At 39.6% G+C, this 22,867-nt stretch overlaps 1 protein-coding gene across 1 annotated transcript in view; it reads left to right on the forward strand.

Annotated features, from left to right (window-relative positions):
- Positions 1-4,377: 4,377 nt before the first annotated feature.
- The window catches only part of PIK3R1 (phosphoinositide-3-kinase, regulatory subunit 1 (alpha)), a 52,820-nt gene continuing 34,330 nt past the window's right edge, over positions 4,378-22,867 (forward strand). The window contains exon 1 of the mRNA XM_009866126.1: positions 4,378-4,711. Coding sequence (XP_009864428.1) covers positions 4,378-4,711 — 334 coding nt within the window. The remainder of the gene's footprint in view (positions 4,712-22,867) is intronic.

Genomic DNA, 22,867 nt, shown 5'->3' on the forward strand with positions numbered 1-22,867 from the left:
GTTTGCAATGGCTTCCTAGGCTTTTAAATCTGCTGGCTTAATGTTGTTTTTCTGAAGTAGTCTTGATGCCCCCCGCCTTCTGCCGCAGCTTTACAGCTCTCGTAGAGTCTTTGAGATGTTTCAGTATAGGACGTGCTTTACAGTGTCCAAAGTGAAGTTAATATACTTCTTCCATGTGGATGCATTTGAACTTGTTGGGCAGTAGAATCGCCACATGCTCAAAATCACTCTTTAAATGGCTGAGAGTGGTATGAAAGTGTTATAATTCTGCATCTCTTTCTTCGTGTTATATCGCAGACCTCGCTTTCTTGCAGAAAGTAGTGTCCAGATGTGGTACTTACCTTGATCATCTCCATTTGGAGAGCGGCAGCATCATACTTTAGAGATAACTGAGGTTTGAGTTACAGGTGTGTAGACACCTAGTGGGGAGAAGAGTTGTTCTCCAAGCAAATTCCCTGCTGTTCCCTGCTTATATCTCAATTCTCCTTGTTTCAGTGCCTCCCCAAGTAAGTTTGTCTGCTCTTCTGTTTGCGAGGCTCATAGTTGCAGTGGAAGGAGAGTTTGTGTTAGGCACCATTTCCCTAGGGATTTTTGAAATAAGTATAGGAGAGATGGCTGTACAAGGAGGTTGTTAAATACGTTTACTGTAAAGGTGAAGGAGGTCTTCTCTGGCTTGTATAGGGATGCTGTATTGGTAACACACACACCCCCTCTGGCTGGGCTGGTAGTAACAAGGATTTGCAGAGTAGGAGTTTTTATTCTCAGTCACCAAAGGAGTGTTAGCTGGTGTGGAAGGAAATGCTTGGATACTGGTGGAGTGGGGACCAGATACTGTTATTAGTGGGAGGAGAGAACGAGAGTGGAGGGGTATCTTTCATGTCTCCTTCCTTTTCCACTTAAATTTAAAAGAATCTCTTGCATCTTACTCTTGAATTTTAAATTTTTGTAACTGCTGGAATGCCCAACACAAACCATTTTGCAGAGAACCCAGCAATCTTTCATGGAGATCAAGCTCGTAGTAAATAAAAAACAAATGAGCGTTTGATGGTCTTACAATACTTCTTCCTCCTTTTCCATTCCACTGGCCAAATGGAAATTCATCAATACATCGTCTCAAACAATGTTGTTTGCCTGAAATGTTTGGTTTGGGTTTTTTTCTCTCTGCTTAAGATGGTCTCTGAGCTATTTATTTTAAGACTAATCAGCTTAAGTCTGTTTGAGTCAAAATGTCTTGAGTGTAGACACCAAGTAACTTCACTTGGAGTAAAGGGAATTTGTTTATTTGGGATCTCAACACAGCAAGTGGGTAAAGAACTGTCCAGGAGGACTCTCTGGAGATGCTGGTGTGGAGAAGCTGTGTTAGGGCTGTCTGCAAGGTTCTTGAAGTCTGAGTCTTCCTCCATGCCCAAATCTGACAGATGGTGAGCATAGAATAAGTCATAAATCCACAAAATTCAGCATGGTTCATGCTCAGGAGTGCCTCAGGGTACACAAACCATAGCTCAGTCAGGAGATAGGATGCTGGGAGCCTGGCACAGAGGGCAGTGCTGGAGAGCGAGTGTGAACCAGTACTGCAGCTCTGAGCCTCAGGGAAACTGAGTTCAGGGAGACTTGCTACCATAACTGCATTGAGTTGTTCTAACAGGCAAGTAAATCGGAGCTTTTGCCTGTCTGATTCAGGCTTTGAGTTTTTAAAGTATGCTTAAAAACATAAGCAATTTTTATGTTGTTGAAACATTTCCAGCTCTGTATTGTCAGACCAGGCATAAGAGGCACAAATGTTCATTTTAAATATCTGGCTATAAAGTTGCCATGGTACATTTGATAATAAAAGATTGGAGAAGGTGATCCAGTCAGTTAAATTATGCAGTGTTTGGAAGACTTACTTCACTGACTGCCAAAATGCCCATGGGCAGTAGGAGTGAAATGAGTAGTTGTAGCAGAGCACTTGTTGAACCTTTCTTAAAAATAAGATAAATATTTTTGAATATTTAATATAGTTGAAGTGGTAATTTTCTAGCCGGTTTTGCTGTGCATAGTTGTTTTTTGATTGGAAACGTTTAGATTACTTCCAACACTTGTATCTAAGATGTGTAAGTGCATTTTGTTCCCTTGCTATATGAAATGGGAGGGACCCACGCTTTCAAAAAGGCTTCTGTACAATTTAATTGATACGTGTACTTTAGATTTTTGTTTCCTTTTTGTTTTTCCCTCTATAGTTGTTGTCTGTACACTTTCCTCTGGTAGGAGAAGCAAAATGAGATATTGGTGAAATTGTCTTCATGTTCATCGTGAAGTCTGATGTTTGATAGTGTGAGCTGAGCAGCATAGTTTGGTTTTTCAGAGGTAGCTGCAGAAATTTCTCATTAAAATTTTGTTGGGAGCTAGGTGCCTAATCCATGTGGAGAGATTTGCAGGTTATTAAATTAAATACTTGTGTGTAGGCTTTTTAAAATGAGAGGTCTAATTCAGGCTCAAGCTGGTTGCAAGAGATGATAGGGGAGTTCTTCGAGAATTTAAAAGATTTTCTGCTGTGTTCTGTTAAAGAGAAGTTGCACAATAAGCTGCAGGGAATTATATTTAGACTCAATGGGCTGAAGAGAAGCCACATACAAACTAGGGATTAAGGTCATTTGCTGGCAAAGGAAGCCCATACACACTCTTATAAAAACTTTTTAGCTTGTTAGTTAGACACGTTCCAGGGACTTGATGACTGATACATGAGAGAAAATGTTGTGGAAAAGAGCTGTCAGAGGTTCCTTGTTCTGTCCCTGTCTACTGGTGTTCCTTCACATTGTAAAAATGAGTCTTTCTCATAAAGATCAGCTTTCCATATGCAAAGTTCAGAGTGCACAGTCAGTATTTTACCTACTGGTATTACATACCCCCCTTGGGTCTTTTATTCAACTCTGGTTTAGGAGTTTTAATGCAACTTTGAGTAGTTAGTACTTTCTGGCTCCCAGTGTTACATTTCAGTTTGTGATTGGGCTTGTCTTTTTAAGGAGGTGAAAATGACTAACAGTTGGAATAATGTTCAGAAAACTTGTACTGTTCTGTATGTCTTTAAGCTACTGTTTTCTAGATTGATTTTTCCTTTTTACTTTATGGTCGGGCAACCCTGAGTCAAATGTTCAGGCCTGTATTCTCTTGCCTTCGGTGTAATTTAAGCATACACCCTGATACTTTCCTTCTGCTTGTGCTGCTTAGGTGGTCTGGGTGTGCCTGTTTCAGTTGCAGATTGGTTTTTCTGTTATTATACTATAAACATATTAAAAACCATTTGGAAGATGGGAAAGTGGGGAAGCCCCTCTTTATTAGAAGAAAGAGATGTGGTACTCATCAAGTAAAAGCATTTTGGCTGTCTGGTTCTGCAGATTATAAAAAGCCCCCTACCAGCAGGTTTTTTCAAATACAGGGTTTGGACTGGGGATTGCTACCCATCCTCTGCATAAACAGCAGGAGATTAAGTGTGCTAGTGGTGAGCATCAGCACTAATTGCAGTGAGTGCCTCCTGTGTCCTGGCAGACCTCTTTGTGGGAAGGGTTGTGGCCTTGTGTCTTCAGGGAGATAACATGTAAAATCTTGCTGCCAGGTTGGATATGGCATTACAGGAATAGCTCCAGGGCTTAGCCCTCTCACGCTGAGACTTCAGTAGCCATAAGCCACAGAGGAGGAAGCATGCCACACACTGCAGGGGTGCAAACTTGGTTCAAGTAATTAGACATACATCCTTTCTAAAAATCCAAGAGTTAAGTGGCTCTTTTTTTTTTTTTTTTTTTTTTTTTAATTTGAAGAGTGGGGAATGAAGTTCCTTTATTTTATTTTTATTTTGCTCTTTGGTGGGACACAACATGTGCCAGCATGGCAGAAAGTTTAAGTCATAAGTGCAATCCCAAGTTTACGATCATCAAGAATACTTGAAACAATTTCACCTGTTTTTCTCCTCTTTTTCTAGGAAGAGCATGTGTGCAGAGTTTGGTGGCAGAATAAGTAAGGTACGTGGCGGTCTGCGGCATCTGAAAAGGGTGTGACTGGCTACAAGAATCAAGCTGAGCTTGAGTATGGAGACTCAGAAATGCCAGCAAGACAAGAAAATGAACTAATTGGAAGAACATTGCTAGACCTAGAAGAATTGGAATACATACTTCTGCAACAATCATTTGACTCAGAATAAATACATCAGTAAAAACATCAGTAAAAACATCAGCAGTGATATGACAAATCCTGGTGCTTTTTGATTCTCTGGTGGATATTATTACTTAGACATTGCTATTATCCCATTTAAAACCCAGATATCTCTGTTCATAAAGATATAACTGGACAATTGCATTTTGATACTGTTTGGTAACGCTTTTGAATGTTAAATTGTTTGCCAAGATGAGTGCTGAAGGATATCAGTACAGAGCTTTATATGACTACAAAAAAGAGAGAGAAGAAGACATTGACTTGCACTTAGGAGATATATTAACTGTGAATAAAGGTACCTTACTAGCACTTGGATTCAGTGAAGGGGAAGAAGCAAAGCCTGAAGAAATTGGTTGGTTAAATGGCTTTAATGAAACCACAGGAGAGAGAGGGGATTTCCCAGGAACTTACGTAGAGTATATTGGACGAAAAAAAATATCTCCCCCAACTCCAAAGCCTCGTCCTCCTCGACCCCTTCCTGTAGCACCAAGTCCTGCAAAAGTTGAAGCAGAGAGTGAGCAACAAGGTTAGTACCATTTCAGAAAGTGTGTCCCCCATGTTTTTTGGGTATTTTTGTTCCTTAGGCTTGCCTGACTGTACCTTTATGTGTATAATACCTGCTGGTCAGCTTTTTTAGTGCATAGCTTATTTCAGTTGATCAAGAATTGTTTCTACTTCATAATATTTAGCTCACCCACTTTGTATTTTCATGTGCTTTGTCTTAGGCACCATAGGGATCAATCACGTACTGTGAGGTGCATCTCACAGGTTGGAAAGCGTGCTTATAATTCACAACTATGAAGACCTAAATGGAGAATGAGCTGGATAGCATTTATCTGGGGTTTCTAAGAAGCTGGTGGAAGTATTTTCCTCTGTGGTTCATCAGACTCACTATTGAGAAGTGTCTCAGTGACCATGACAGTACGAATTCCAAATAAACAGTATGTTCCTATCAGGAATCTCGTGTTAGCAGCGAAAAATAGGTACTTTGTCGTAGAGTTTTACCTGTAGTATTAGAGGTAAAAGCATGCACTTAAAAATAAACACTGGAATGATGATAAAGAGAAATTAGGATTTAATTTTTGGGGGGTAGGGTACTTAGTAGGAGAAATAGCAGTTACATGAACAAAGGGAGATATCTCCTTTGTTTAAACATGAGTTGCTTTCTAACCTACATTTGAAAAAGTATGTTGAGCAGAACTTGGAATTTGAACTTGTCTATGAAGAAAGCATTTTAATTGCAAAAACTTTAGGTTAAGAAGGAAGACCACCTGTCCTCCAAGTGATTTATCTCTTTTACCTACTGATATTCAGGTGCTTGGGTTTTACATGTCACAAGCCAAATTCATCTTAGCATAGATTTTATGTTGATGCGTCAGTTCTCAACAGCCTAGAATGGCTTATATTGTGTCACTGACTAATACGAAGATGATGAGAGGGCTAGAGCACCTCTCCTATGATGACAGACTGAGAGAGTTGAGGCTGTTCAGTCTGCAGAAAAGAAGGCTCCGAGGAGACCTTATTGTGGCCTTACAGTATCTCAAGGGGGCTACAAGAAAGCTGGGGAGGGGCTTTTTAGGATGTCGGGTAGTGACAGGACTAGAGGGAATGGATTGAAGCTAGAGATGGATCGTTTCAGATTGGACATTAGGAAGAAGCTCTTCACTGTGAGGGTGGTGAGACACTGGCACAGGTTGCCCAGAGAGGTGGTGGAAGCCCCATCCCTGGAAGTTTTTAAGGCCAGGCTGGATGGGGCTCTGGGCAACCTGATCTAGTGGGGGATGTCCCTGCCCATGGCAGAGGGTTGGAACTAGATGATCTTTAAGGTCCTTTCCAACCCTGACAATTCTGTCATTCTGTGATACTTACATTTTCAGTGTTTCTGGCTGTAGGAATTGCAAGTTGTAGTATGTGATCCTGATTCTCACAGTGACACCATGTCCAGAGTAGTATTGTCATCCTGTGCCTGTAAATCTGAACAGGTTTATATAGCAATGTCCTTAAGCACTCACAAATTGCTTGCAAGTATGTAATGCCTGGTGTACATCGTTATTAGAATGAACGTGTAGAAAGATGGGAATGCAGTGGCATTTTAAGTTATACTGTCCCTATTTCTTCAGTCCTTAAACTCTCAGCCTTTGGTTATTAGAGATTCTTGTTAGATTAATACTAATAATGGGGTATTTGCCTTTCAAAGGAAACGCTATTACATCTTTGATAATTCCTTGTATTGGAGGTGAATATTTGCTGATCAGATAACACTGACTTTTTTCTTAACCCACCTGCAGAGAGTTGACTTTTAAACAGCCTGTGGTTGTCTCATCACATGCAACTGCAGGATAAACATGGCTCTTTGGACAGACACCCTGATGCTGACAGGTCATTTTGAGAGGTAGAGGGTGGAAAGAAAAACTCAGTCTTCACATGTAACTGGCTTCCCAGGCTTTGGTGCATTTATTGCTTTAAGCTTTAAGTAGTGCTCTGTAACTTGCTCCATCTCTGTGCTTACACGTGCTTGATGTTCCTGTTCGCAGCTGCACGCTGCGAGCTGGCCACAGCTCTGTGCTGGCAGGTCCTGGTGTTCATCTTCCAGTTTCCGAGCCTGCCCCAGGACTGTGTATGTAACAGACATTTATGGGAGTTTTGGCTGCTGTGAGTTAGGCAGGGAAATTTTGCTGCAGATTTTGGGGGTCTGTGCTTAAATGTAGGCTTATCTGCTTCCATGGGATGAGACAATGCCCCAAGCCCTACTGATTAGTTCTCTCCTAAACTGAAGTTTATTGCCTCTAGACAGAGTACTATTTACATACAATGTGTTTATTTTTAATAGCTTGGGACTGTGAGGGTTTGAAACAAGAAAATGTGCTAATTTAACTGGGAATCTTAATCTCGAAGTCTGCACACATGGTCCTGCTGTGCTCCAAAATGTTTAAGAGTCAGCTTGCAATCTTGCCTTGTATTTTTCTAATTAAAAAAATACATAAACCAAGTTCTCATAACTCCTTGTGAATTAAAGACTTCAAGGTTTATGTAAAAATTGTCTGGCCACCTTCAGTAATGCTCTAGAATCAGGGATTAAACCCTCCTCAACAGAGTTAAGGCAGACACTGAAATTTGAGCTCCAAATAGCTCAGGAGTTAGGTTTGATTAGTTTTGAAATAAAAAATGAGGAAAAGAAATAATAAGTGGTCTCTTTACAGATTTTTTTTACTTCAAGGTGCTAAGGCAGAGAGCACTTTAAACCTTAGAAATTAATTGGGGAAATATTGCACTGAAAGAGTGGTTAAGATAAAATTTTTAAGTGCATGGTATGGTATAAAATTCTATTTATGGTGAAACCAGAAGTGGAGGAAGAAATATAATTCAGATAAAGAATAATGTAGCAGTGTACTTTTGACTTGCAAGTGGCTTCACTATATTTATATATAAGATTTGATGCAGGGAATAGCACAGTTAATATTGTCCAGCAGCCAGTGTAATGGGCGGTGGGCCAGAAGATTCTTCTAAGGATGATACTTTACTCTACACCCCTGGCGTGTGTTTCAAATAAATTAATGCTTGACCAAACTTGCTTGACCAAATACAGTCAAGTTTACATTTTCTGTACTTGGTGATTGGAAACTGCTGTGGATCAAAATGACAAATTAAGGGGAAACTGGAAGGAGACTTCTTGAAATGTACCTTAGTTATTTGTAATCTATATACTTTTTTCATTCTGTGAAGAGTCAGTTCTATTTGTACCCCTGTTGTATATATGCTGAATATCAGAAACTTCCTTGGAGATCTTAAAGAATATGCAGTGTGTTACTGGGTCATCTTTATGCCCTCTACTAGACTTCTGAAGTTTATTTGAAGGAGTGAAGATTTGATATGGATTCTTTTTTTTCCTTGAAATGTTTTATTTTTAAAATTGCAGCTGCATAGGACTGGCTCATCTCACTTAGCCCTGTCTCACCCAGCTCTCTGAAAACGAGAAGCACATACTGAGTCCAGCTGAGTTTTGTGAGCTTTGATTCAGCTCATCTGAGACAGCTGCATGTGTTTAGAGTTGGTTCATACAGTATTGTTTCTCTACCTGGTTTGTGAAGGCTGATCTTAAGCAGAGTTTGAAGCATAAAGCTTTCAAGATTAACAGAAATACTTTCAGATTTAGCTTGGAATGCTAAATTCCAACTTTAAAATAAAGGTCAGATTGCAGAAGGGCAGACCAGAACTTTATATGAATAATTTGTCTGTTTTGATGTTTTGGAGTTTCCTGTGACTTCCTGTGTAACTGTAAAGATTGTGTATGTTGACACTTAATACCACTTCGTCTGGTTTAGAGCCTAAAAATAATCCAAAGCTCTTCCTTCTTGTGATGAAACTATAGCATAGATTTATTTATTTTTAAAAAAAAAAAAATTGCCCCCAAACCCCAACAACCAAAAACCCCACATCTTTCTTTATGTTTTTCTGCTATGACAGATACAGATCAGCAAATTAGACAAAGATAATGACATGGAACATTTGGAAACTCTTTCCTTTCAGAGAACAGGTTATGCAATGTCTGACAAAGATCCAAACTGACAGAGAGCATAAAACCGTTTGTGCATGCTTGAGCTGAGTATGCTGTAGGATTTGTTTCTTTAATTTAGCTAGAAAGCCAGGAGAGTGATTGCATTTCTGAAAATTATTTACATTTGTACATTAGGGGACATAAGAGTGAGTGGAATGCAGAGAGCCTGGAGCTCCATTGGGAGAAAGCAGTCATCATCTCTCCTGATTTAGGCAAATGGAAAAAGGAAATTATGGGGTGAAGCAGTGAGTCTCATTTGGTAAATCTATTTGCTGCTCAAGCCAGAGCCCTTGGATTCATTCTAAAAAGCACAATTTGAGCATAAGTCTTTGTCCTGCTGTAGTTCTAACAACTGCCATGCAGTCATGAACTTCACAAGTCAGTGCCTTTTCACTTGCATGGAGAAAAGGGGCAGTTTTTTGCCGAGGAGCCTCGCCTACTTGTGATCGTGGTATTTTTGAGAAGAAAATAAGTTTCTAACTGCCAGATGAGTGCGTGCACCTAAAACCAAAGTTCTTGCCACCTACTTTATCACACAGGATTTTGCAAGCTGCATTGAATTGAGGCAGTGTTTTTGTTCAGACTGCTAAAATGATGATAGTAACTTAAAAACAAAAAAGTCTTTGTAAGCACCACAGAGAGCACAGGGATATGCTTGCAAGTGCTAGTACAAATTGCACATTTAACAGTCGACTTGGACAATTTCATAGTTGATGCGTGGCCCCATCTGCTGGTAGAGGAGGAAGGAAGCAAGATGAAGGAGCTTCAAAACCAGGATCTCCCATTTGGTGCTTTAATTGCAACAGGGTAAGGATGAAAGTGAGAGAATTTTAAGGGACCAATTGATGTTTCTGAGACAAATATATTACTTGGAGCATACGGAAGCCCCTTTTGATCCTCAAAGATGATCTCGGACCTGAAAAGGCTAGTGTGACTGAAATGCATCTTTTTTTTTCTCCAAGCCGTGTCAATTAGTCTAAAAAAAATACTGCCTTTTGTTACACATTTTGCTTTAAGAAATTGAAAGAATAACACACTTGTATTTTCACACTATAAGAAATATTTCTGTGGTTTGTATCACACCTTTTGATTGTCTTTCTTTAGCTTTCTACAATACCAATTCTGTCTGTTAATACCTCCTGCTGACATGAATACTCCAGGGGCAGGTTTAAAACAAGGCAAAGGTGAAGTAGCCTGCTCTTCTCCCTTAGAATATTCTTGATCAGTTCCTCTAGCTGTGATCCAGGAACATCTGAAGAAAGCACTGATTAGCAAATAGTTCTTACTTAGACTTGCATACGATAACATCAGTTTGTGAGTTTCAGCAACACATGGTGCTAAGTATTTGCCAAGAATGATCATTCTGCACCCTAAGCAAATAACCATGCCCACTTAAATAGTTGTGTGATGCCATACACACATCCAGATTTTCTTGTGTGAAAGAACACAGGTGTTGTAACTGCAGCTGGCTGTGCAGTCTTACATCTGTGTCTTGCTCCAAAGCTGCTTTCTGTGATGAACAGCCATGAAATCAATCTGAAGGCTAGAATACAAAGAACTGCTTTATTTTCATAGCTAAGAATTACAAGGGGGATTACAGGATTTTAAAGAAATATTTATTTTAACTGGAGAAGGATTTTAATTCCTGAGAATACTTCGGTGAGAATCTAGGTACTTAGGAGAATTTTAAGAGAATTTTCATCTTGGAAAAACAGTCAAAAAAAAAAAGGTAGCAACTGTGATTAATAAGTGATAACTTCCATTCATACAGAAAAATGTCTTCTATTATGAAACCACAAAATAGGATTGTATTTTGGACACATCTTTTGTTTGGGGTTTTTTTTACCTCCTTTTTTGTATTTTGTTACAGAAATGCCTGCATTCTTGCACATTGCCTGAAGTATTTTGTTAAAGAATTAGCAGCTGTAACTTTTTGTATTAGCTTGACTACTTATTGTTTACTCTTTTATGAATGCTGTATAAAGTGTCCACAAGAATAACACTCAAATGCTATTCTGCATTTTCACACATAGATCCACTTTACAGAACAGTTTGCATGTGGGACAACATTTAAAAATACTGTGTAAGCTGACAGCTTCTCAGGTAATAAGAATCTATAATCAAAATCCTCAGGACAGATTTTCAAAAAACACTGCCTTGAGCTAGGCAAAGATGTAACTGCATGTGATTTTTACATTTTAAAAATATCTTTTAAGTCTATCCTGTATGTCAGAATTACTATGGCAAAAGTGATGAAAAAAGTCTTTAGTAGTTCAGTTAGCTGTCAAACAGTTTATTTATATAGTCCACTGGGTCCATATGTTTACACCTGGCATTTTCTTTGTTAGACCATTTCCCAGAGGTTAATGTCTGAGCTTAATTCCCTCTCTAGAGATCATGGATGTCAAGTGCAAGAAATGAGATCTATCCTTGGCAAATCTGAAATGCCAGTTTCTGTCCATGCTGGCAGTTCACTCCATGGTGTCTGGATGGGAAGACGCTCCTGCAGAAAGCAGACCTCCTGCAGGAGGAGCAGTTACTTCTGGTCCGCTTAGCTTCCAGAAGCTCTTGAGCAGCTATTGTATTTTTTGGCAAAAAAAGCAACGTGTAAATGAGGCTGACTTTTCTCTGAGGTTTTGTGACTTCTGGTTTTTTTTGCGTTTCCTTTTTTTGTTTTTAATTGAGTTTCTTTGTGTTGGAAAACCAGACAAAGTTAACACTGCTTTCCTTTAAAGTTTTGATGCTTCCTTCTAAAAAAAAAAAGCACATTAAAAAATATAAAGATACTGGCCAAAAAGCCAAGCTATTCCACTTGCTATTCCTTGCTCTTTTTCCCCTGTGCGATCAGGTTTGTTGGGTTCAGCACATCCAAGCACTGCTATGCTGTAGTGTATTGCACACCAGCTGAGAAAGAAGGAGGAGTAGCACAGCCTAAGATGTGTAGTCTGAGGAGGAAATGCACCTCCCAGGAGGTGTGTGGCCACACCAGTTTTCTGCGTCTTATTTACAGATACAACAGCAGAATTTATTTCTTTCGATGAGGAGAGAAAACTTCAGTCCTGTCACCTTTTTTTTCCTAGATCTCCTCTTTACTCTTGGACGAGATTGGTAGGTAGCCGATTAGTGTGGAGGATTATTCTTGGTGAGGAAACTTTTAACTAGTATCAGATGCTGCAGATCCATGTTCTAAAACATGTTAGGGCTTCTCTAGCAGCCTGTCCCAAAGGTTACCTTTTAATTTTCAAGCCCTCTTCCTAAGCTGTTTTTAGCTGGAGGTAGACCAAAGTGCTTAAATTAGGGATTTAATAAAGAAACCACTAATTATGTGCAGTGGTAGATAAGGCTGCACAGCTGTGTCTGGTTTTGTTATCTTTCTATCCAGTAACGTTCCAGAAATAAGCAGTTGATGGCAAAGACTTGCAGTCCTTTTCCTACTTGCATGTAGTGTTCAACCCTGCAACCACATGTTCCAGTCCTCTGCTGCTCGTTCTCAAATTTTCATGTGCTCCACTCAGATGAGATGTGAAAATGTCTGTTGTGTATATGAACTTAGCCTTGAATTATCTCCTCACTGAAGCACAGCTGCGTGATGCAGGTGAGAAGCGACAGAGACCATGAGAAAGCCCTCCATCATTTCCCACTTTCCTCCTAACTGACTGGCTCATGCTTGAGAAGCTTCTGTCCTGCTGTGATCTGCAAAGAGCTGTGAGGCTCCAGGGCACCATGAGGTGCAGCGAAATGCGATCTGCTCCCATGGTCTTCCCATCTATGCTGATGCATGGGTCTTTTGTGAGGGGGTCAACACCCTTCAAGAGCTTCTCTGAAACAGAATGCACTTGGCTGACCAGGTTTTCTGCCTCTTACTGTAACAGAGGCTTTCATTCTGTGTTTGATACTTGCTTCACTGTTTGCCGTATACCCTTGCATTCCCTGGAGAGAAATGTCAGAAAATGTCATCCCTTGACATTTTGAAGCAAGTTATTTTGGGTGCTTTGGAGTCAAATCTGTACAGATGTTTGAGTATAATTTAGCATATATTCTTCCCAGTCTAAATCTACTCCATTATTCTGAAGCCAGAATAGCGTAGTTAGTCATTAGCCTACATAAGCAATTTTCTTACCGAGGGAAAGATATAGGGAAGCCTTTTGTTCCAGTGCAAGCTGTTTCTGTGAATAAAGGGTTTTTTTTAGTAGCTCTTGCAATCTGGCCTGATCAATAGAGAAAGTGTTAAGGAATGCATATTCAGAACAGCAAGTAGCAATATCTTAATCACAAATATCTGGAAATAAAGGACCTCTGTTCATTTGTTGTGGGATCCACAAGGGCACAGAGGGATGAACGTTTGAATTCTCCTTGCTCTGGTGTATTTGTAATTTATTACCATTGGTTGAAAGATTAATGTGTGTTTGCCACTGCTTTCATGTTTCTTCAGCTTCCTTTTGGGTCAAATTTAGTGCTGACAACTCCAAACCCCTACTGGTAGTCTGTGTAAGCTGCAGACTCCTATGTAAAATGAGAGATTTCCACAATCGCGTTATCAGATCACTTTTGAGGGGTTATATTCAATCACTGATTTAAAAATAATGACTACAGATTGACTAGCATGAAGTCTCGCTTCTTTTGAGCTGCCATCTGGCTTCTAGAGAATTCTGACTGTCTGTTAGAGAAACATTTGGCGCTTGTCTGTTGCATGTAATCCTAATCATTGCTTTGGACTAATCTTGTAGTGATGGTAAGAAGTCTCTTCAATATTAAAACTTGCACTGAAAAGGATAGTGGGCTGTGGGTGCCTTCCCCAGTGATTTAAGATGCAGGACTTAGAGTTTCATGTGCAGTTTAGCAAAAAAGGGGAAGACGGTTACCAACTGTTACATTTCTTCTCCAGATGTTTCCTCTAAGACAAATATCGAAGGTTTTATTATGACACAGTAAGAACACACCAGTAAGATGAGAATGGTTAGTTTGGTTTTCTGGTATGTTTTTTTTTCTTTTCTTTGTCTGTTTCATCTAAATAGCCGGTCAATCAAACACTGTGGTAAGTTGTCTGTAGTTTAGATAGAACATGCCTGTGCTTGTTAATATGAGCTGCTCCTTTCTAAACAGAGTATTAAAACACTTTACTCAAAAGCCCTTTGCATGCAAACTAAAAATAAGATTTTCTTAAAGTACTGATGTTCTTGAAAATATTAAACATATTTGGGATTGGTTGGTTTTTTTTGTTTGCTTAAACTACTTGTTCATACAAGAAGCAGCAGGCCCCTGTTCTACTTTTCCTTAAATTGGTGGTAAAACACATTTTGACTTCAGAAGGAACAGGATGAGACCTATACTCAAGGTTTCAGCAGCACTGGAACAAATTCCATGGTTCTTTCTCTGACTGCTCTCAGAGTTCCCATTGCCTTTAGGGTTTGGAGCACAAATGCTAACTCTGTATTCTGAAGAGATTCCAGTGTACCAGATTGCATATAATCAGCCTCATGAGCTAGGAGACAGTGAGGGGAAGTAGAATGAGGTCATCACAATTAAAGAGGAAGTGGTCAGTGATCTTCTACACCACTTAGATGCACACAAGCCTATGGGGCTGGATGGGTTACACCCAAGGGTGCTGAAAGGGTTGGCAGTTGTGCTCGCCAAGCCACTTTCCATTATTTACCTGAAGTCCTGGCTAACTGGGGAGGTCTCAGTGGACTGGGAGGTAGCAAATGTAACACCCATCTACAAGAAAGGCAGAAAAGAGGATCCTGGAAACGATAAATCTGTCAGTCTGACCTCGGTACCAAGGAAGGTCATGGAGCAGATCATCTGGAGTGCCGTGACATGCCATATAGAGGACAACCAGGGGATGAGGCCCAGTCAGCATGGCTGTGTGAAAAGCAGGTCCTTCTATGACAGGATGACCCAACTGTTGGACAAGGGAAAGGCTGTGGATGTTGTCTGCCTAGACTTTCAAAAAGCCTTTGACACCGTTCTCCACAGAATTCTCATGGAAAACCTGGCAGCTCCTGGCTTGGATGAGCACATGATCTGCTGGATAAAGCACTGGCTGGACACATGGGCCCAAAGGGTCATGGTCAGTGGAGTTAAATCCAGCTGGTGGCCGGTCACAAGTGGCGCTCCTCAGGGCTCAGTGTTGGGACCATTTCTGTTTAACATCTTTTTTGATGATCTTGATAAGGACATAGAGTGTATCAACAGTAAGTTTGCAGAGGACACCAAGTTAGGTGGGAGTGTTGATCTGCACGAGGGTAGGGAGGCTCTGCAGAGGGACAGATTGGATTGATGGGCCAAGACTAACTATGAAGTTCAGCAAGGCCAAGTGCCAGGTCCTGCACTTGGGCCACACAACGCTACAGGCTTGGAGAGGGTGGCTGGAAAGGTGTCTGGCAGAAAGTTCTAATCGACAAGAGGCTGAATAAGAGCCAGAGGTGTGCCCAGGTGGCCAAGAAGGCCAACGGCATCCTGGACTGTGTCAAAAAGAGCATGGGCAGCAGGAGTTAGGTTGTGATTGTCCTCCTGCGCTCAGTGCTGGTGAGGCCACACCTTGAGTATTTTGTCCAGGTTTGGTCACCTCAATACAAGAGAGATATTGAGGTGCAGGAGCGAGTGCAGAGGAGGGCAATGAAGCTGGTGAAGGGCCTGGAGAATAAATCTTATGAAGCGTGATTGAAGGACCTGGGGCTGTTTAGTTTGAAGAAGAAGGTGCTAAGGGGAGACCTCATCACTCTCTACAAGTACATGAAAGGACATTGTAGGGAGGTTGGTGCTGGTCTCTTCTCACTGGTAATTAGTGACAGAACAAGAGGGAATGACTTCAAACTGCAATAGGGTAGGTTTAGACTAGACATCAGGATATTTTTTTTCACTGAAAGAGTAGTCAGGCATTGGCATAGACTGCCCAGGGAGGTGGTTGAGTCACCATTCCTGGATATGTTTAAAGGTCATTTAGATGTTGAGGGCGTATGGTTTAGGGGTGAGCTTTGTAGAGTAGGGTTAATGGTTGGACTTGATGATTCCCAGGGTGTTTTCCAACCTGAATGATTCTAATATGAATGTGCATGAAATACTACACGATAAACACTGATGTAAAGAAGAGTGTCCAGCTGTTCTTCCACGGATTTCCAAGATGTGGAAGGGAAACACTATTAGGATCATCTCTTCTGAGGTCCTGAACTAATACAGGGCATGGAATTTCACTGAGTAATTCCTGTGCTGAGTTCAAACTTAAAGCATATTTCCAATTAGTTCAAACTCCTCCCTTTAGTACATCCTTAATGTAAATGACTTAACATTTTAGCTATTTGTATGTCCATCATATAGTAAGCATTGCAAATTTAGTAGTACAAATGTCCTTATTTGTGGGGACATACACATTTAATTTGGTAATGACAGTGTAGAGGTTATTTTCATCATGTTATCATCTTCCATTGTATTCAGCCCTCTTCTGTAATGTGTATGAAAAATTTACTCCATGCTGCTAGCTGCTAGGGTTTTTTTTCTTAGGGCTGTGTGTTTGGGTAACTAGTGTGACAATAACGAGGGTTTCTTAAAACGGAGGAAATGATATGACAGTTATAATCGTATATTCTGTTTTTGTAACAAATTATTACGTATATGCTAAATACAAAGTTTTGTTACCTTGATGCACTTGCATATATATGGCAAATTAGACACTATAGTACGAGGCTGTTGTTAAAACTGCAAAGCTGTGCATCTAAAACTTGAGTTCATACATGTAGTTACAGCTTCTTGTAGTGGATGCCTCTGATAACTGTTTCTAGTTGCATAGTTGCCTGACCCCTTCTCCTGCTTATCCTGGCCCAGTTCCTTGTCAAGGTCTTCTCTCAATGAGAATTGCTTCATTCTTGTTGTTTAGTTTGTGGTCTTACGCCACCTTTTCTTCACAGCATTCAGTTTTCTGTCTGGAAACAGGTTTTTTCATTGCTTCTTCTGGTCTTTCCAGTTATGCGGCTGATAACAGCTTCACAGAGCTTCTTATTCTCAAATATTAAGTCATCCTCAGGACACTGTTGTGAGCAAAAGTGATACGATTCCTGTGAGGAATGAGGTAGGCCAAAGAGATAATTTTAAAGAAAATAAATATTGTGTTGAGACAGTTGAAGGTTAATCTCTGTGTAGGAACGTCATTTGGAAAAACACTTCAAAAAAAAGCTGAATCTGGGGACAGAATTCTTAGCTTAAAGAACTCTTATCTCTTGCACTTAAATGTTCATTGAGATAACTAAGATCAGGAGCCAGAGATGCATTAAGTTTGGCAGTGTAAGGCTTTATTTGTCACAAGGAGCGAGGACCATCTGCTCCCTTCATGGCTGGCCTCAGTTACTGAGTCCTGGGTGTCCAAGACAACTCCTTGCAGAGCAGATCTTCCTGGCATGCCTCTGCCTGGATCATCCAGCCTTCCCAGCTGGAATCCAAATATAAGCATCAAAAGCAAAAGAATTATTAGAATGTGATTGCACAGATTCAGCGGATGTGGCAACATAATTTAGTGTTATCTTGTTTCCCAGTTCTGAGAATTCAAGCTTTTAAGTTTTCAGTACCTTGGTGTATGTGTAAAGTGTGTCTCACAATAGAAATACATTTCAGGGACGTGCACATTTTAAGTACCTTTTGCTTTATGTTCTTATGTTGTAGCTCTAGCAGTTTTGCCTTTTTTCACTGTATCATAGTTGTGATACACAACACAGGAATTTCTGCAAATAATGACGTTCTGTAGTAAATTACAGTCCTTGAAACTTAGTTTTCTAATACCAATAAGTAAGTTGCTTGCTTGAAAGATGCTTTTTCTACCATCTTTATTCTGCCATACCGTCTTTAAATTCTGCATGTAAACTGCAACCATAATTGATCAAGAGGTGTGGCAGTGCAATTTAATCCTAGTGTGACCAAGTTTTTCCTGTGTTACATTGTAACTAGCATCATGCATTAGATTTCCCTTTTGGGAAATAACTAGTTTGGGATGCGGAAATCAAGTCGGCATCAGTGTGGTTGATAAGTGAGTAGTCAGGGAGGTATGAAAAATACTCTTGACACCTGGAATGGTTGTTTATTAACTTCCCAAACTCACTAGAAGAATCTGAAGAGTGTTCTGCCATGGAGGAATCTGCTGTCTTGCAGCAAATCTCTATGCCAAGTTGGAGAAATTGAAAGATACACTTATTCCCTATGATGTTGTCTTTGCAGCCTTTGGTTTTTAGGTTTTTCATATTTCATATCTTCTCAGTACTGATATGGAAATTTCAGGGTCATTGAGTTTGTATGTACAAACAAGACACAGGGCGCTGAAGAACTGTGGCACTTGAACTTTGAAAACTGAGACTGTATGAATGCATGCTCGTTTGAAAACCCTGAATTACAAAAATCATTTGTGGTGGGCTAGAGAGGCAGTTGACAGATTACGTGCAAGCACATACATGTGTGTTTCATTATTTGATTGCCTTAGGATACTGGTGTTTAAGTTGGCAGATCTACTTATTAAAAGCAAAGCTCTTTGGCTGGCAGGACTGCAGAATGCCTGAAGGAGAAAAACCAAATGCTGAGAGAGAGAACATAAAATGTGCAGAAGGAATGGGGAAGCCAGAAAGCTAGGCGTTAAAAATAGACTTAAATGTGGTTCCAGTTTGTTCTATTGGACTCAAGTTGATAGCTATGCAGAAGTAAAAGTGTGAAGTTGTCTCATTTCATTATGAATTTAATGTTCTGGAAATTACAGTTTTCTATCATGTTAAGTATGATTTTGTCATCTGTTTGCAGCCTGTCAGAAATCTTAAATCCATGCTTATTTTTCTCACTGCTCCATCTACTTTTTTGAGGAGCTTTAGCTTACAAAAGCCTCAGTAAAGTTTCCTGAAGATACCACAGCTGAGCTAATTAGAACACAAATATCTTCAGCTTCATGCACAAGTTTGGAATGGTAAAATTAGATGGAGAGATAAGTGAAAAGATGCTGGTTTTGGGGTAGCAGGCAGTTCCTGTGAACCTCACTTAAAAACATGGAGTCATAAACTTGTTAGGAAATTCAGGTCAGTTTAAAATGAATGCATTTTTCTTCCTTCTGTTCTTGACATGGATCTGGGTTTTTTGGAAGGATTCACCATCTGAGAGTCAAGTGAGATATCCTTTCCCTTCTTGGCATGGCCCACATTTAAATAGGTAAATAAATACATCCATTTGAAGAGGTAAAATGAAGTGACAAAGAGGTGTTCCTGTCTAGTAGGGTCAAAGAAAGGTAACTGGAGCACAGTAACAAAAAAAAGACATGTAAGAAAAAAGAAAAAATTTGAAGTTTTTGGTGTTTGGTTTCTTTTTCTTCCCTGTAGGATAGTACAAAAAGAACCAGGATATACTTGGCTTTTTGACAGAATAGCAGCCAATAGCCAGTCCTCTCTGGCCAGTATGGAAGAAGACTTATTTCTTCCAGCCAGCAGCCTTTCAGCCTCACAAACCTCCACCCATTTCTCAGTGAATCATAGCTGGAAGACCTTTTCACATGTTCGATCGCATCTTGTGCAAGTCAGGGACACATTTTTATCCCTTTTTTGCATCCTGTAATCAACATTCTGAAACAACTGAGTGATTGTAGCTTTAAGCTCTATGCATGTGTGGAAATAGAAGTAGATGTATAGTCAGATAGTTTGATTATATTTATCAGATATGGATGAGTTAATTAGAAGACTGGCTAACTTTCTTGGCAGGAGCAGGATGGTGAAAAAGCTGTTTGGGTTTTGTGTTTGTGTGACCCGTATGAGCTCTGTACTCTTGCAGCACTTAAATATTCAACAGATGAGTATTTCTTTGCATGCTTATTTATACACTGAGTGCTCGCCTAGGTTCAGAGGCAGTCAGCTTGAGCATCAGTACTGCTCCACATTAATTTCCTACAGGGAAGTCGGAGAATGTCCACAAGCACATTCACCTGTGCTGCAGTAGGCAAGTGTAGGGCAGCTGCCTGATGGCAGAGGCAAGGAAGGAAACAGCAGGTCAGAGTGCTTTTTGCTCACCTCTTGAGTCTTTGCACAGGACATAAAAAGAGCTTCTGCCTCCCCAAATTCTTCCCCGAAAGAGCAGCTTGCATTTGATCCACACAAATTAAAAATCACAGGGAACATGTTGTCAGTTCTTAACCAGATGTGAATGGTTGTGGTGTTGGTTTTTTTTTAGTTTGTCTAGCTCCGCTGCAATTTAAGCTTTCCAAGACCACTTACAAAATGTTTCTTTGCGGTTATTTCAGCCTCTTTTGCTCAGTTCCACTCCCTCACAACACACTGCTTGTTTTTCAAGAGGGACACATTTTTCTTTGGTTTAGACCTCAAGAAACTCTTCAACACTGTAGGATTGCATGGAGATTGCAGAATGACTTCTCCAAGTTGAAGTGTTCAGAATTATGCTTGGGTTTTCTTAAAGAGAGGGTTTGCCTCTTGCTTTTAGTCTCTTTGCAAATGAGTACTCCCAAGGCAGACTGAAATCCCATTCCATACCTTCTTACCCTGACTTCAGTTAATCTTTGGTTTGCAGACAGTGATGTGAAAACACAGCCAGGTATTTATGCTAGCTCTTCATTAGCACTATCTTGGTTGTTATTTTGAATTATTTTTCTTACACTTCCTATAAACAGATTTTGCACTACATGAATTTCTGCAACGCAGTGTGCGAGACAGTACACAAATGAAAGTCTTTGTACAGTTGCAGTTAGCCAGCTGGTTGAGACCTTGAATGTTTTGTAAAGGTCCATGGAATTCATTCACTGCTTTAATTGCTAAGGTCTAAATTAAAGATACTTCAGCAATGGAATGTGAACAATGGCTTATGAAAGAGAGGTCTTTAAGTTCCTGCATTAAGTACGTGTAATTCGTATTCCATGATGTCCGTTTTGTATCGCATTTTGTTAATGTGAAATACATTGGCATGAGAAATCAATACTGGCATTGCTACGCAGAGAAATCTCAACAGGTGTATGATATGGGTCAAAAAAATCTTATTACATACAGACTTAGAGTTTTCTTCTTCATCTGAAATTAAAGACAATGGTGGGATTAACTGTCTGTAGATTCAGTTCAGTAATTTCCTAATAATGTTTTTGTTTCTATATCTATGTCAAATCAGCCCATGGTTTAATGGCTGTAAGGATTAACCTAGTTTTACTTTCTAGAAGATTGCCTTTCAGCATTATTGTCTTTCTGTTGCTATAGCTACAGCCCTAAGCTTTCTTTTTTTTCTTTTTCTTTTTTCTTTTTCTTTTTTCTTTTTTCTTTTTTTTTCTTTTTCTTTTTTCTTTTTCTTTTTTCTTTTTTCTTTTTCTTTTTTCTTTTTCTTTTTTCTTTTTCTTTTTTCTTTTTCTTTTTCTTTTCCTTTTTCCTTTTTCCTTTTTCCTTTTTCCTTTTTCCTTTTTCCTTTTTCCTTTTTCCTTTTTCCTTTTTCCTTTTTCCTTTTTCCTTTTTCCTTTTTCCTTTTTCCTTTTTCCTTTTTCCTTTTTTTTTTTTCTTTTTCCTTTTTCTTTTTTTTCCTTTTTCCTTTTTCCTTTTTCCTTTTTCCTTTTTCCTTTTTCCTTTTTCCTTTTTCCTTTTTCCTTTTTCCTTTTTCCTTTTTCCTTTTTCTTCTAGCAGGAAAAAGGGCCTTATCTGAAATACATTACTTTTTAAAAGTCCTTCTGACACTGGATTGCTGTTGCCATTGTTTGCATTTTTTTTCCTGGGTGACTGCTATGCACTCATTATTTTTAACATTCTGTGTACTTTCAAGTGTTTCCCATAATTCCCAAAAGATGAAGGAGCTGTTTTGGCTTTTATCTGTCAGCAGCTTCTGCCAGTACTTTTATGTAAATCTTCAAGATCTAAACAACTTGACTTCTCAAGCACAGTAATTCACATTATCTTTTGCATACAGTAGTGAAGAGCTTATTCTTTCCTCTAAATATCTTGCCTGCGGGTAGTTTGAGGGGGGATTTCTTGGCATATTTTACCCTGTTAGTTCTTCCACAGCAAAAAAGTAGCAAACCAAAATACTTGTTTCATAGCAAAACAACATATTGCCCTGAATTTTTATGTATTCTGATTACTGGATAAAAATAAAATGCTTTAAAATACACTTCTCAGAGTTATTATCACAAACCAGTGGTGGCCTTGTATGAGAAACAGCTTCACAGTACCAAAGAAAAAGGAAACAGCAGTAAGGAACAGGGATCCTTTACAGGTGGGACAAGAGTTTCAGCATGTCCAGTGACTCACAGTGAATGTCCATCCAGCAGTTCTGTCTCAACTACAAAGAGCAGATGCTGCTGCAGCACCATTAAGAACCTTCACCGTGGTTATGTGGAAAGGGAGCTGAGGTTAATAATCTTGGTAGGTTTGTGCTGATCTATTCAGAAGAAACTACATGTCACTGCTTTTTAGTAAAAACTGTTCCAGCACAGGAACTCACTCCACCTGTGAAGTTTTACCTGATGGAGGTCATTGAAATCGTCTCTCCACTGGCTGTCCAGAATGAAAATTTTCAAAAGATGGACCCCAGCATTCCTCACCTTAAAAGATAGGCAGCTCTCTCTCATGTGGCAAAGGTTTCAGGAACAAACAAGTATGTATTTCCTTCCCCACTTGGTACGAGGAACTTGAGAACAAGTTGTGGAGCAAATTATTCTTGTATGGGAAGCTGCGTTGCAAGGAGAAGATAGAAAGGTCACGTTTGAAGAGGAAAGTAAACAGGAGACTATGAACCTATTGAATGACCGTGTACAAGTAATAAATGCCTCAGCTCTTCAGCTGTGTTCTATCCCTTGAGAGTACAAAGCTTTGTATGCTGAAATGGGCAGGGTAATTTCAGTGGGAAAATGCTCTGTGGAAAGAAACAAAAGCAATAACTGAAATTGCCCATGCAGCTTTAATTCCTTGTTGTCTTGAGTGCTTGGCCTTATGGTCTTGATGCTCCTTTAATGCAATTTTGTTTATGTGTCTGTGTAGTATAGCAGGCATCAGACAGAGGGAGCTTTGCTGCTTGTAAAGTGACTAGTAAAATACCATGTAAATGTATTGATTTACACTAGTCTCTTTAATTATGCTTTTACTAAAGTTTCACTGTGCCTTTAAAAAAAAAGAAGTCTAGACTGCAGAAGTTAAT

The sequence above is a fragment of the Apaloderma vittatum genome, unplaced genomic scaffold (genome assembly GCF_000703405.1).
Source record: "Apaloderma vittatum isolate BGI_N311 unplaced genomic scaffold, ASM70340v1 scaffold2503, whole genome shotgun sequence".
NCBI classification, from domain to species: Eukaryota; Metazoa; Chordata; class Aves; order Trogoniformes; family Trogonidae; genus Apaloderma; species Apaloderma vittatum.